The sequence below is a fragment of the Rhinopithecus bieti genome, unplaced genomic scaffold, assembly GCF_001698545.2.
Source record: "Rhinopithecus bieti isolate Rb0 unplaced genomic scaffold, ASM169854v2 scaffold_49762, whole genome shotgun sequence".
NCBI classification, from domain to species: Eukaryota; Metazoa; Chordata; class Mammalia; order Primates; family Cercopithecidae; genus Rhinopithecus; species Rhinopithecus bieti.
In genome coordinates this window covers 837,131-851,821 of record NW_016819845.1, presented here as the reverse complement: position 1 = coordinate 851,821, position 14,691 = coordinate 837,131, and the positions used below count along the sequence as shown (strand labels likewise).

General features: G+C 50.7%; 1 protein-coding gene across 2 annotated transcripts in view; it reads right to left on the bottom strand.

Moving 5' to 3' along the window:
* ERGIC1 (endoplasmic reticulum-golgi intermediate compartment 1) overlaps positions 1-10,711 on the bottom strand; it is a 120,854-nt gene extending 110,143 nt beyond the window's left edge. The window contains exons 1-2 of one of the 2 annotated variants that reach the window (XM_017859275.1): positions 10,507-10,680; positions 3,509-3,670 (exon numbers count right to left, since the gene is read on the bottom strand). In XM_017859275.1, the coding sequence (XP_017714764.1) occupies positions 3,509-3,670; positions 10,507-10,526 (182 nt within the window). In that variant the 5' untranslated portion in view covers positions 10,527-10,680. Of the gene's footprint in view, positions 1-3,508; positions 3,671-10,506 lie in introns of both variants that reach the window. The other variant, XM_017859277.1, reaches the window with a different exon arrangement.
* Positions 10,712-14,691: the final 3,980 nt, after the last annotated feature.

Below are 14,691 nucleotides of genomic sequence, written 5' to 3'. Positions count from 1 at the left end.
CTGTTTGTGATACCTCTGCGTCCTCCTCAGGAAAATGGGAATGGGAAACGGCTCCTACCTGACTTGAGGATGGACTGAGGGAATCCAAGAAAAGCCTTTAGTCTAGCACTCGATAAGTAGGGACTATTGTGGGCCCTACTGCTGTCACAGCATAGCTCTGGGAAGTCACCTGACAGACACCCCGGGGGCTGAAGATATTGAAGGATCTGCAGAAAGGGTGTGTCATTCTAAAGGGACCTGGGCCAGCCCTCGGACCAGCAAAGAGGCCAGCAGGTCCAGTGGCAGGGGCCGGTGGTGCCACTCCTGCACCATCAGAGGAGGGGAGCCCCAGCTGACACCTGAAGGAATCAAGGTCCTAGGGTCAGGCCAGGTCCAGGGTAGGACGGGGCTTAGTGTGGGATGGGCCCCCGAGACTGCCTGTGCCCAAAGCAATTGACTTGTGAGTCCCTCACTCCTCTGCCTCCAGCCTCAAGTCCACGCCCACCCACCAGGCCACCTCCCAGGAACCCAAGGTCCTGCCCACCCTGAGCTTGTCCTGGTCACACTGCCATGTGCGACACCGAGGCAGCACCCTGCCTGTCACAGGCCATCGTCAGCCCTCAGAAGGATTTGTTTGGTGTTTAACAGAAATAAAATTGGGATCAGTGGCCAACCATTTTCACACAATTTATCAGATTTTCACTGTCTCTTAAAAAATCAGGGCATCTGTAGGCAGTAAGCAACAGAGCTGCAGGACAGCTGTCCCTTCCCTACAGGGCCTTGCACTCCAGGTGGCCACGGCCCACATCTTGCCCAATCACCTACTGAGGTACCTGCTGATACATGGGGGCGCCTAAGTGTGTGACCCTCTGGCCACTTTTTCCCTTACCATAGATTGGTGTTGGACGTCTATGGCCGTGTGGGTACCACAAAGGGAGAGGGGTCTAACTCTGGGTCTGACCATCCCAGGTGTTCCCATGTGACCGCATCTGTGCCCTACAAACCCCGGGGGCCCTGGTTTTACCACGTCCACCTACCAGAAGACCCACCACTGACATCTATCACAGCTCAGTGAGGTGCACAGGACTGTGCCGCCAGGAAAGGCAGAGGAGGGAAATGTCCTCCCGCCTCCAAGTACACTTGTCTCACATTCCACATGAGCTCATCTCACCCTCACAAAATCCCTGCAAAGAAAGTATGAACACCCTACTTTGCAAATGAGGAAAACTGAGGCTTGCAGAGGCAAAGTGTCTTGTCCTCGGCCCCGCAGCTGGTAAACACTGAGGAAGGGATTTCAATCCAGAGAGCTCTGTCGAATGAGTGCAATGTGAGGGTCGGTTCCAAAGGCACTTGACAGCGTTCCCCAGGGGACCTGTGGTCAGTCCCCAGAGGGGTGTGCAAGGTAGAAGCCCATTTGGAAAGGGTGGCCAGGGCTGGACCGCTACATACGACTTTCCCCTGAAGACTTGGAGACACTTTCTGCACACCATGAACATACTCTTGGACCCCGCAAGACATCAACACAGCCAAATATCACCAGGGTTTCCCAAAGTTCTCAAAGGATACTCTACGTAAATTCTATAGTCGGTAACTCCTGGTGTGAAAGTTGGAGGGGAGAGAAGATCTAGTGAAGAATAATAAAAATCAACAGGAAGAAAAATCAGCAAGGCAGGATAGCACCGTGTGAGGTGCCAGGCTCTGGGATCCCAGCCCCGCACCTCAGCAGCTGTGTGTCCCGGGCCATTCCCATTCCAGCTCCGTGCCTTGGCTTCCCATTTAAGAACTGAATTAATAAAGAAAACATTTGCAAACCATATACCTGATAAGGGGCTAATATCCAGAATATGTAAGCACCTCCTTAAACTCAGGGGCAAAAATAAAACCCTATTTTATTTTATTTTTGAGACGGAGTTTCACTCTGTCACCCAGGCTGGAGTGCAGTTGCACAATCTCGGCTCACAGCAACCTCCGCCTCCCGGAGGTTCAAGCAGTTCTCCTGCCTCAGTCTCCCAAGTAGCTGGGACTACAGGTGCATGCCACCACGCCCAGCTAATTTTTGTATTTTTAGTAGAGATGTGGTTTCTCCATGTTGGCCAGGTTGGTCTCGAACTCCTGACCTCAGGTGATCCACCCACCCTGGCCTCCCAAAGTACTGGGATTACAGGCATAAGTCCCCATGCCCGGGCAAAAAAAAACCCAATTTTAAAAAGCACAAAAAAATGTGAATGGATAGTTCTCAAAACAAGACATATAAATGGCCAAGATCTTGAAAAGATGCTCAAAATCCCTATTCATCAGGGAAATGCAAATAAAAATCACAATGAAATAGCACCTCCATACCTGTTAGGATGGCTATTACCAGAAAAACAAAAGACGTGTTGGCAAGATGTGGGGAGAAGGAACCCTTGTACACCGTTGGTGGGAAGGTAAGATAGTGCAGCCACTATGGAAAACAGGAGGAAGATTTCTCAACAAATTAAAAATAGAGCCACCATAGGATCCAGCAGTCCCACTTTTGGGTATTTATCCAAAAGAACTGAAATCAGGATCTCAAAGACATCTGCACTCCCATGCTCAATGCAGCATTATTCATAACTGCCAAGATGTGGAAACAACCTAAATGTCTATTAACGGACAAATTAACAAAGAAAATGTGGTATATATACACCCTGAACTATTACTCAGCCTTAAAAAAGGAAATTCTGTCATTTGTGACACCACTGATGAACCTGGTGGACATTATGTCATGTGAAATAAGGCAGACACAGAATGACAAATACTGCATGATTCCACTTACATGAAGTATCTAAAACAGGCAAATATGGCGAAACCCCATCTCCACTAAAAATACAACATTAGCTGGGCATGATGGTACATGCCCGTAATCCCAGCTACTTGGGAGTCTGAGGCAGGAGAATTGCTTGAACCCGGGAGGCGGAGGTTGCAGTGAGCCGAGACTGCACCATTGCACTCCAGCCTGAGCAACAAGAACGAATTTCTGTCTCAAAAAAGAGGGTGCTCTGATGTTAGGTATTCTTACCACACAAAAAGTAACCAAATTAATGGTGTGACTACAGCATGACAGCATGAGATGTGAGGGGTGATAGAGATGGAGCTGTCCTGTATCTGGATGGTGGTGGTGGTTACATGGTAAGTCTTAAATGTCATAGAACAGTGCACAAACACACATTAATTTTATCATATGCTAACTTTAAAAATAAAACAAAGAAAATAAATCATGAATCATTGTGTCTGTCTGTAAGGCCAGTGTGATTTTATAAGTCCAATGACATGCCTCGCCCAGTGCTCAAGACATTACAAGCTGAAGGGCTGTAAGGCATTGCTAATAAGATAAGCATTACTTCTCCTCCAAAGGTATTCAAGACCCAGACCAGAATCTGGGAAAGGAAAGCTAATGTATGGAGGGGCTATCACAACGCCAGTCCTTAGTACATCAGGGACATCCGGGTCCTCTGACTATACTAACTGTAATTACAGCCAGGCCTCTCATCTCGAATAGGGTTCCTACCTTTTGGAGAAACAGAATGGTTTGTCCATTTCAAGCGGATCTTCCTTCCTGTGTAGCTGTGCTGCCTGGCAGGTGCCAGGAGGAAGGCTAATTGTCAAGGGCATGAGGATTACCCTGTCAGATGCACCGGCTGTGACCCAGTATTTCTGAGGGTCGGTTTCCCTGGACATAAAACAGGAAGGATCATGCCCACTCAGAGGGAGAGGAGGTATCTGTAAAGGGCCCCATATGTCCCCTGGCTCTTGGCTGTACAGGGAACCCTGAGTTCACCTTGCCTCTCTGTGGGTCAAGATTTTTTTTTAAAACAAATACAGCCAAGCGTTGGAGGTTTTTTTCCTGTCCTGTACTTTTCCCACATACACAATCAATGTAATTAAGTTAATAGACCTAAAAGTTAAAGTTGACAACACACAATTAAGCTAATTGCCACTTCCTTAAAGGATCAATTAGGGCTATGTCTCCCAAACTGCGTTTTGAGAAATGGTACTAGCTGCTCCATAAACAACAGGGCATCTGAGACTATACATGTGGTAATGCTGGGCCGAACCAAACAGCTCTGGTTCGTTTGTGCTGGACTCTTCAGAGCCCTTAGTGAGGCAGCCAGTGTGGCAAAGAGGGACATAGACTGGCGGACACTGAATCAAATCAATCATACAGACCAGGGCTTTATACATTTTAATGAATACATGAATCACCTGGGGATCTTGTTAAAATACAGATTCAGATTCCAGGTGGGCATTGAGATTCTCCACTTCCAACAAGCTCTGAGGTGCTGCTGAAGCTGGCATCTGGGATTGCACTTTGAAGAGCAAGGATGTTAGTAGAAAGTTACGGCCCCTTACTGTCCACTTTACTGGTGGGGTAACAGATTTGCCGAAGGTCATGCAGGAGTGATGGGTGGGACCGGAACTCCATGCCCCAGCCTCCCGAGGCAAGGCTCTCCACCGCCTCCGACCTGGCTTCCCTGGTGCTCTCAGCACTGCTTCCTATTGGTTCTCCCAATTCAGGGCGATTCTCCTCAGTCTTGGCTGTACATTAGAATCACATGAGAGACTTTAATGTACAGCCAGGGTTGAGACTCACTAATTTAGATGTACCGGGTAAGCCTCACCCCAAACGCCCTCTTCACACCCTGCCTGTCTCTCCCACGCCTGATGAAAACTGGCTAGGAGTAACTCCAAATAAAATATGAAAGGATTACCAGATGGGGAATGTAACTTAATCAGGACACAGCTGACTAAAGCCCTGTCTCCTGCTACTACAGCACCATAGTCAGGAATCCAAACTGCCTTTGGGAGGCGAGGACCTTCCATCTTATTCCATATCCCAGCAAGCAGGTAAACATGATGCTCTAAGCTGGAAAACCCCAGCGGCCCGCACGGGAAAACTGAGCCCCTCGAGGGTGATGCCATTAGCTGGTGTGAGGGTCTTTAAAGACCATTTCAGAATCAGGTGTCAGGCTACACGAGGCTGGGGGGGGAAGGGGAAAAAGTTGATGGCTTTAAGCTTCTTAATGAGCACTGCTGGGTGAAGATTAGTGAAGAGAAATCCAATGAATCCAATTAGAAGAGTTCTCAGTTCTCTCTGAATTTAGTGAATGGAGAAGAGAAAGCTTTAGAGATGAACCTACAGGACACAGTGGAGCTCTGGTGCCAAAAGGCAGTGTTCTAATCCCAGCTCCAGGAACAGGAACGACCGTGTTTCCGAACTCTGACGCACCTCCACTGGCTCATCTGTAAAGTGGGGTGACAACAGTGCCTGCCTTGTAGCACTGTGGGGAATTAAATGGGCTGATATAGTAAGATCCTCACAACAGTGCCTGGCACTAGCAAATGTTCAATAAACATGAAATACTGACTTTTCACATAATTTTCTCTCTGGTCGAATTTTTATCTTCTTTTTGCCCTGATTTTAAGCCTGTGTGTGTGTGTGTGTGTGTGTGTGTGTGTTTTGAGACAGGGTCTTGCTCTGTTACCCAATGTGGAATGCAATGGCATGAACCTGGCTCACTGAAGCCTCCACCTCCTGGGCTCAAGTGATCCTTCCACCTCAGCCTCCCAAGAAGCTGAGACCACAGGTGCACACCACCACGCCCAGCTATTTTTTTTTTTCATAGAGATGGGGTCTTGCTATGTTGGCCAGCTTGGTCCTGAACTCCTGCAATCCTCAAGCAATCCTCCCCCCTCGCCTCAGCCTCCCAAAGTGCTGGGATTACAAGTGTGAGCCTGGCCTACACTTTTTTTTTTTTTTTTTGAGACAAGAGTCTTGCTCTGTCAGCCAGGCTGGAGTACAGAGGCAAGATCTCAGCCCACTGCAACCTCTGCCTCCTGGGTTCAAGCAATTCTCCTGCCTCAACCTCCTGAGTAGCTGGGATTATAGGCATGTGCCACCACACCCGGCTAATTTTTGTATTTTTAGTAGAGACAGGGTTTTATCATGTTGGCCAGGCTGGTCTCGAACTCCTGATCTCAGGTAATCCACCTGCCTTAGCCTCCCAAAGTGCTGGGATTACAGGCATGAGCCACAGCACCCGGCCCCTATTTATATTTTTTAAAACTTGCTGTAAAGTATATGTTCTTGTCAGCTTCCTTGGAATTCTTTCTGGAAGAAACAACAAAGTAGAAATACAGGCATTCACGTTAGCTACTCTCTGTTAAATGTTAACTCTGTGCTCAGAGGCCCCTGTGGTGGCTGGGGCTTAGCTTGGTGTAGGAACTGATGGGGCTACCAGGGTCCCATTCCTTATTGGGGCCTAAGGAATTAAGACTGGGCCAGGTGCAGTGGCTCATGCCTGTGATCCTAGCACTTTGGGAGGCTAAGGAAGGAGGATTACTTGAGGCCAGGAGTTCAAGAACAACTTGGCCAACATAGCAAGACCCCATCTCTATATAATTTTTTTAAAAAAGGAAATTCACACTGGATCCTCAGAGCAATGAGACCCATTTGAAGGCTGAAATCAGGACATGAAAATATCAGATCAACTTTGGAAAGCTCACTAGGAGTCCTGCGGAGGTCTGGGCTATCCCAGAGGGGGAGACACCACTCGGAAGGCCAGAGTGAAAAGTGGTAGAGGCCAAACCAAGGCCCTGCAGCAGGGCCAGCCCATCAGGGCAGCAGGACCTGTGCAGGCACACAGGGTCACACACTCAGAGGGGTCCACGCTTGGCTGAATGCTCTGCTGCTGCCGTCCTGAAATTCTTAATACTTTTTCAAAAAGGGACTCCACATTTTCATTTTGCACTGGGCCCAACAAATTATGGGCCTAATCCTGCACTGCAGGGACATTGCACTTGCCCCCATCTACTCTACCAGGTGAGGCAGCGAAGTTTACATCCCCTCCTTAAAATGAAGAAATGGAGGCTCCGGGAGGGGAAGTCAATGGTCCCAGGGCGCATCTGGTCAGTGCCAGTACAGCGGCACCCCCCAAGGTCTTGAGGTTTCAACGTGGGGGCTATCACTGTGGGACAGCAGCCACCTGCACCTCCCGGAAAGCAGTGCTCAAGCACCACTGCGCCTGGGTACAGGGCTTCCGGATGCCGTTATCTTCCCTCCTCACCCACCCTGGGCTGGTGTGCAGGAGGCAGCAGGTGCTACTGGCCCCAGGCCAGCCGGAACTGGGAACAACACACACGGATGTGGGTCACAAGGTCAGTTCCACAACTGCAACATCCAGCCATTAACGAAACACTTTAACAAGAGCAAAGCAAACACAATAAATCATTGAAAGCTCAGCCTCCCTCCCCTGAGCTCTGCCTCCTTCCTTAACCCCAAAAACAATCTAGAAAGGGCAGATTCAAGGGTGGAGAAGGGAGATTTCTCCACTAATGGCTGAAAATCTGCCCACTGAAGCTGGCATATCAAGTCACGCCATGTCTATGGCTTCCTTGACAGATTTCAAGAGGCATCTCCAAGGATCAACTTTGGCTCAAGCACAGTTCTAGGTGCTAGAGATGCAACCTTGAAGAAGCCAGATTTTTATCCTGCCCTCAGGAGCTCATGTACTAATGGGAGGAAGAGAGAAGCAGCATGATAATTAAGTGAATTATATAGTGTGTTGGGAGATGATAGGTGCTTAAATAAAATGACACAAATAAATATGGCGGCCAAAATGGATGGGGCGCTTACTCTGTGTCTAAATACTTTCCGCACTGCCTCATTCCTCAACTGTTCTACTTAGGTAGGTACTCTACTCATTCCCATTTCACAGACAGGACAACACAGAACTCAGTTGCACCAGGCTCTACAGGCAGTAAGAAAATCAGAAATATCCGTAGGGAAGGGCAAGAGTGTACTATTTTTCCTGCTTCTGACTTTAAGAAGAGGAACATGAGCAGGAAGACTGGTTTCCTCCCTGGTCTTGAACTGGGGGTGGAGGTCTAATCATGGTATAACCCTCTCCACTCCCCACAATTCTTAAAAGAGCTGACAGGATGGTGGGCCCCTCCGAACTCTCCCTTGTCTCCCAGATCTAAGGCTTTGGAGCTAACAGCACAGAGTTCAAATCCCAGCTCCACCAGTTCATGCACTGCATGGCCAGAGCAAACGGCTTCCACTGGGTGGAGTTCCCCTCTTCTTTGATTTAAAATGAAGATTAAAACTCCCTCCCTCAGGTGACAAGGGAATCGATGTCTGTACCCCAAAGTATGTGTACAGTGGTAGATCCTCCTTGCGTGCCAGTTCACACACACCCCCACTCCTGGGACCCCATCAAGCCCTCCTCCCTTCTCTCGGAATACAAAGAGAGCCAGGCCACCCGCCACCCACTTCCCCAAGGTGGGGCCTGTGGCAGAGGGCTGAGCATGGAGTGGACATTCGATGAATGTACGCTGCAGAGCAAGAAGGCACGTGGGGATGGTAGAACCTTCTGTAGAACCCAGGTCCTGGAGCCTTGTAGTTCACAGAGCTTAAAGAGTGCAGGTTTGCTGGGTACACATGGCTCATCCTCCAAGGTGCAAATGTGAAGCACAGAATCCATTCTCACCATTCCGCAGCGAGCCCAAGCCCTGGGAGTATTTCCTAGTTAAGCTGGGCCCCCTGGCATCTGGGCACTCAGGGACCTGAAGTACGCCAAGGGAGCCCCAGACTAGCCAGCTTCTCAGAGCTGAGCGTTTCTCTCTTTAAATATCAATGCCTGATACAGGCCCCTATCAAGGCCAAAGGCTAGAGCTGGCCTCACCCATTTTCCTTACTTCCCTTACCTGCCCCCCCAAGCCACCAATTCAAGGAGCACATGGTTGGGAGCCATGTGTGACCTGAGACCCAAGTCTACCTTTCCCATTTAGCACCCATAAAGTCCAAGATAAGGCCCTCATCCCTGGAGCCTCATTTCCTCCTCAGAAAGACGGAAGGGTGAGGTGCAGGGAGAAAGGATTAAAAGATCAAAAACATCAATTTCTCCAACAAGCTCAAAATCACCAGAACCTACTGAATCACACAGGGGTGAGGGAGGAGGGGGCAGGGATCTCTATGGCCCGCCTGGGAAAGGGGAGGCTTTGTGGAACCAGGAATTGATGTGCCGACCACAGCTCTTATGATGCTATTAGGACTGGCCTTGAATTCCATCAGAGTGGCTTTCCTTGTTCAAAACTGCCTGGGTCGGCTAGCCTCAGGGCCGCCTGGCAGGGGCAATAAGCTGGCAAACATTTGCTAACTGGTATCAGTGACCAGGACAGGCCAGAAAACCATGTCAGCCAATCAACAGGTCCAAGGCTGGTGTCCTCTTTGGGCTGAAACCCCAATATATCCCATGCTATGGGGGTCACGGCAGGCTAAGGGCCTTTCTCCCTGGGTAGACTGTCACTTTACACTGCCTTCACACATAAGAGGAGGGGTAGAAATACCTCCTGTGGCACAGGCATCTTAATCACTCTTTTGTGGATATGGAAAGCCCCTCCTGGAGAACACCCCCATCCACTAATGCCCTATTTCTGAGCTCTAAATCATGCCAGACTCTGTTAAGGGTGTTTCATGCACTTAGGCGTCACAGCGGAGACCTTATTTTTAGCCCCAATTTGCAGGTGGTGAAACTGAGAACGCTCAGAGACTTGCTGAGGTCAGTCAGCCGAGCAGCGACAAGTTCTGAACCCAGAGCCCTTGCCCCTGACTTCTAGAATATACCGAGCTGCTCAGTAGAAAGGGCAGAGCCAGGATTCTAATCCAGCTCCTCCCTGCATTAAAGCCCTGCTCTTTTCCCAGCCAAAAACCAAGTGTGGCTGCCTCAGGCCAGAACATCCCTTGGGACTCCACACCTCAAAGGAACCTCTGGTGGAGATCTCTTCCCCCGCAGGCTTCCAGAATGCCCCGTGCAACCTAGACCATGAGGCAGCTGGACCCCACAAAGGGCCCATTGTGGTGACTGCAGAAAGCCAAGGCCAGACCCCGGTGGCCCTTCTGCAGAGCCCTGCCCAAGGCGCCTCCTCCCCTTCCCATGGTGCCCCCATACCCAGAGGACAGGGCTGGGGCTGAGGGCGGCGGGGAGGGGCGGGGTAGGCCTCTAGATCTGCCCGGCCTGGGGGAGCCTCAGGCTACAGAAACCTAAAACCCTCCAGCTGCCGGCAGGCTGCAGGGGGCCCCAGGCCCCTCTGGGCTCATTCCAAGTGCCCTGCCCCACCTGTCAGCTGGGGTGGGGTCCACCAAGGAGTCTCCGCAGAGGGAGGAGAGGGATGCTGGGGTGTAAGGGCTGTTCCCATCTTGGGGGAGGGAGGAAATCTCTTTCCGAGTGTGGGGGAGGGGAATGCAAGGTATCAGGGCAGGCTGGGGAGGGGCTCGGAGGAGGGAAGGTGGGTGGATTTGTCTCCCTCTGCACGAGGGGGCCTCCGCGGCTCTGGCTTGGCTTGGTGTGCGGCAGGGGGCTCGCCTGGGGTCCCTAGGGGCCTGCCGAGGCATGCACAGGGCGGGGGGCCGCTTCTGCATACAGGACGGGAGGGGTCCGCGGCGTGCAGGGGCGCTCCCTCTGCCCGCGAAGGAAACTCCCGAGTGGCCGGGGTCGCCACACTCACCTCCTGAAGTCAAAGGGCATCGTGCCGCCGCCGCCGGGGGTGGGAGCGCTGCAGGCCAGGCGGGCCACGGCGCCGCGTGGGTCCGAGCCCGCTGCCAACGCCTCCTCCGACCGCCCCGCCCCCGCCGGCCGTCCCCCTGACACTCGCCACTCGCCACTCGCCTCCCGCTGCCGGGAAGTGACGCTCCGCGCAGCCCATTGGGCGCCGCCCGCCCGGGCGCCCCTTCCGCCACCCGGTTAAAGGGGCCTGCGGGCCGGCAGCGAAGGGGCGGAGAGTCGAGGCTGCCGGAAGGGAAGGGAGTCCACTAACGACTTCAGTACTCGTTCCTTCAAGCCTCCCGCTTAGATTTCTTCTCCGTCTCTTTGGATGACCTCGGACAAATTCTCTGCTTCTCCGAGCCCCGTTTTTCGCATTTGTAAACAGTTTCACTGAAGCTGTGATTGAGTGGGGGGTGATACAGACTTTGGCTGTGCACAGCGTCTAGCTCTGAGTGAGGGCCTAATACTGTTGGGGAAGGGAAGAGGTCGAGCATCCTAGACTAATAAGGTGGACCCACCTCTGCCCCTGCTGTGCCTCCCTGGGAAAGCCACTGGGCTTCTCAGAGCCCCCCGCCCCTTTTGCACATCTGCACAAAGAGGACGGTGACACCTACTTGAGGGCGTTTTCCTGGGGATCAGCTGAGAAACAGGAGACTGGCTTAGCACAGTGCCAGGCATCTGAAACTACTGAGGCTGGCGGTGGCTGTCCCTGCTTCCATCTGCCCCTGTGGTTCACTTCAGTGGGCATTCATAGAGCACCTGCTCTGAGCCAGGTCCGTCCAGAACATGCAGGGTTGTAGCAGAGGCAGATGGGGCCTGCACTGTGACTTGGCCAACGTGGACTGTGCTGATTGTCTCCTTCTTAGAGCCTCAGTTTCCTCCTCAGGAATACAGAGCAACTGCCTCCGTGGCTGCTGGATTAAAGGAGATGGTAGTTGAGGTCACATAAGACCTGAGTAGGGGAAACTCACTCTGAACTTCCCCCAGGTTCTGTCACTGGCCCTTTCTCCAAGATTGTGGTGGCACAGGGCTTGAAAAAACCCGGGGGAGAATGGTGAGGACTCGGGTTCAAAAAGCAGAGTCAATGGAGTTTCCTGCTGTGTAAATAGAGGGGAACTGCAGTGCCAGTTCCTCCAGGAGGATTCAGAAGGGACAGCACCAGCACAGGATCTGGGGTAGGGTGGTGTGGTGAACCAAACCCTTCCCCTGGAGCATATGCCGGGCCTGATCTCTGCGTTCCCTTTTCATTCCTTCCTTCCTTCCTTCCTTCATTCATTCGGTGTCAGTGGTCTGACACTGTTGGGGGAGAGAAGGAAATCTCAGCCTGAACTGGAAACCTAGCGGCAGCAGGGAGAGTTAAGGGGCCTTGAGCAGCCACTGCTTCCAAATAGCCATTCGTTGGCCCTGTGTGGGAAGAAACCATGCAATGATGGATCTGTGATCTCGCATCCTCCCTCCTCAAAATGTGGTCCACAGATCAGCCACATGGCCATCACAGGACAGACTCTTGTCCCCAGGCCAGACCTACTGAATCAAGTGTGCATTTGGGATGATCTCCAAGGTCAGCAAATGCCTGGCACAAAGTAAATGCAAGACAGGGTTGACCATCATTGCTCTTTTTGAGTGGGGATAGAGCTCCCAGCTTTTGGCCGGGCATGTGGGTGCTCACAACGAAAGCTGTGTTTCCCAGCTTCCTCTGTAGCTAGATGTGGCACTGAGAAGTAAAGGGAAGTGTCTTGTGGGGCATCTGGGATAGTTGGTATGTCTGCTTTACCCTCTGTGTCCCTTTCTCCATCTGGCTGCCGGGAATGTAGGTGTCACCCTCCTGGACCATAAGGTGGAGGCCACACAGAGCAGAGCAACAAGACAAAAAGCGCCTGAGTTCCTGTCTCTGAGTGGCAAAATACCTGTCCTCAAACACCTGCCCAAGAGAAACAAACATCTATCTTATTTAAGCTATTGTTATTCTGTATTTTCAGACACTTACACCTAAACCCAATGCTGATACACCTGTGCAGCCTGGTTAGCTACTTGACTGCTCCAGTGCTCATGGACTAGGCCAGTCCCCTATTATATAATCCCATGGTACCCTGTAGGTTTCCTTGGGAGAACTCGGCATGATGTGTGATTAGGTTATTACTAATTCGCTAGTAACTGCCTCCCTATCTGAATGAAAAATCCCTGAGAGGGGCCTGTCGGGAGGTAGGGGGCTAGGGGAGGGATAGCATTAGGAGAAATACCTAATGTAGATGACAGGTTGATGGGTACACAAAAGATGATGCCATATACAAATAGCACATGTATACATATGTGACAAAACTGCACGTTCTGCACATGTATCCCAGAACTTGAAGTATAAAAAAAAAAGAAAAGCAAAAGAAAGAAAGAAAGTTCCCTGAGAGAAGGTGGTATCATCATCATATCCTAGCATCCTGCCATAGCCTGTTCATGCTGGGGGTGCACTAACTATGCATTGAAGTCTGAATGGAGGCTTCCCGGGGAGACAGGCCTTCCCACAAAACAAAGGATGGGAGGGGAGGTATCAACATGGGCCTCCGCTCTGGGACTGGTGAGGTCTGTGAGCAGATCAGGGTGTCAGTCCCAGATGCTCCATCCACTCAGGAGCCAGTGGGAGATGGAGCTAAGAAAATCAGACTGTGTCTGCAGTATGTGGAAAGGCTCTGGGTCTCTTACAGCAGAGGAGTGACAATAAAAGTTAGGTTTTCAGATTATCAATCTTGTGGAACCCTGTGGTAGGTAACCAGGCTCCAGTGATCCTGATCTCCTGGCATTCCCATGCCCTTCTAGAATCACCTCCCACAATGAATAGGGCTGACCTATCCTGTGTAATCAACAGGATATTGCAGAAATGACAGTTATGACTCCTGAGGCTACGTCACAAAAGACACTGAGGCTCTGCTTAGCCACTCTTGAATCACTCGTTCTGGGGGAAGCCAACTGCCCTGTCCTAAAGAGGCTCAAGCATGATTATAAAGGGGTCTGGTCGGTGAGGAATGAAGCTTCCCACCAACAGCCATGTGAGTGGGCTCTCTTGGAAGTAGCGGCTCAGCCCTGATCAGGTCTCCAAAGCTGCATCCCCAGTCCACAGCTTAACCACAGGCTCTTGAGAGACCCTGAGAAATACTTGGCTTAGCTGCTCCAGAATTCCTGATCCATAGAAACTGTAAGATAATAAATGTTTGCTTTAAGCCATTAAGTTGTGGGTAATTAGTTACACAGCAGTAGATAAATAACAGAGACTCCATCCTCATTTTTTTTTTTCCTACCAGTAACTTCTCCCTGTCTTCTTCCATCACACCCCCTGCCAGCCTGGGGAAATAGAAAACCACTTTGGACTTAGATGACTCTCTGCTGGGTGACCTGGACCAGTTGCTTAACCAGCTGGGTGTCTAGGTATGAAATGAAGGTTAATAATACCTTACCTGTGGCAGGTAGCCTCTGAAATTGCCCCAATTAACCCACCTCTTGGTATTCATACCCTTGTGTAATATCCTCCCTTCAAGTGTAGGCTGAACTTATCGACTCATTTTTAGTGCACAAAATATGGCAGAAGCGATGAGCATGTTGCTTCTGAGATTAGGTTTTCAAGAGATGGTGACTTCTGTCTTGGACACTCTCTTGCTATCTCTTGGATTAGTCACCCTGGATAAGCTGGCTTCCGTGTTGTGAGGCAGTCCTAAGGAAAAGACCCTGTGGGTGAGTTTGTAAGCGATTCTTCTAAGGCAGGGGTGTCTAATTTTTTGGCTTCCCTGGGCCATGCATAAAATACAGTGACATGAGTTGGGTGTGGTGACTCAGGCCTGTAATCCCCACACTTTGGGAGGCCGAACACCTGAGGTCAGGAATTCAAGACCAGCCTGACCAACATGGTGAAACTCGTCTCTACTAAAAATACAAAAAATTAGCCTGGTATGGTGATGGGCGTCTGTAATCCCAGCTACCTCGTGAGGCTGAGGCAGGAGAATTGCTTGAACCCAGGAAGTGGAGGTTGCAGTGAGCCAAGATAGTGCCATTGCACTCTAGCCTGGGCAACAAGAGCAAAACTCCGTCTCAAAAACAACAAACAAACAAACAAACAAAACAGTAACACAAACAATAGCTGATGAGGGGGAAAAATCACAAAAAA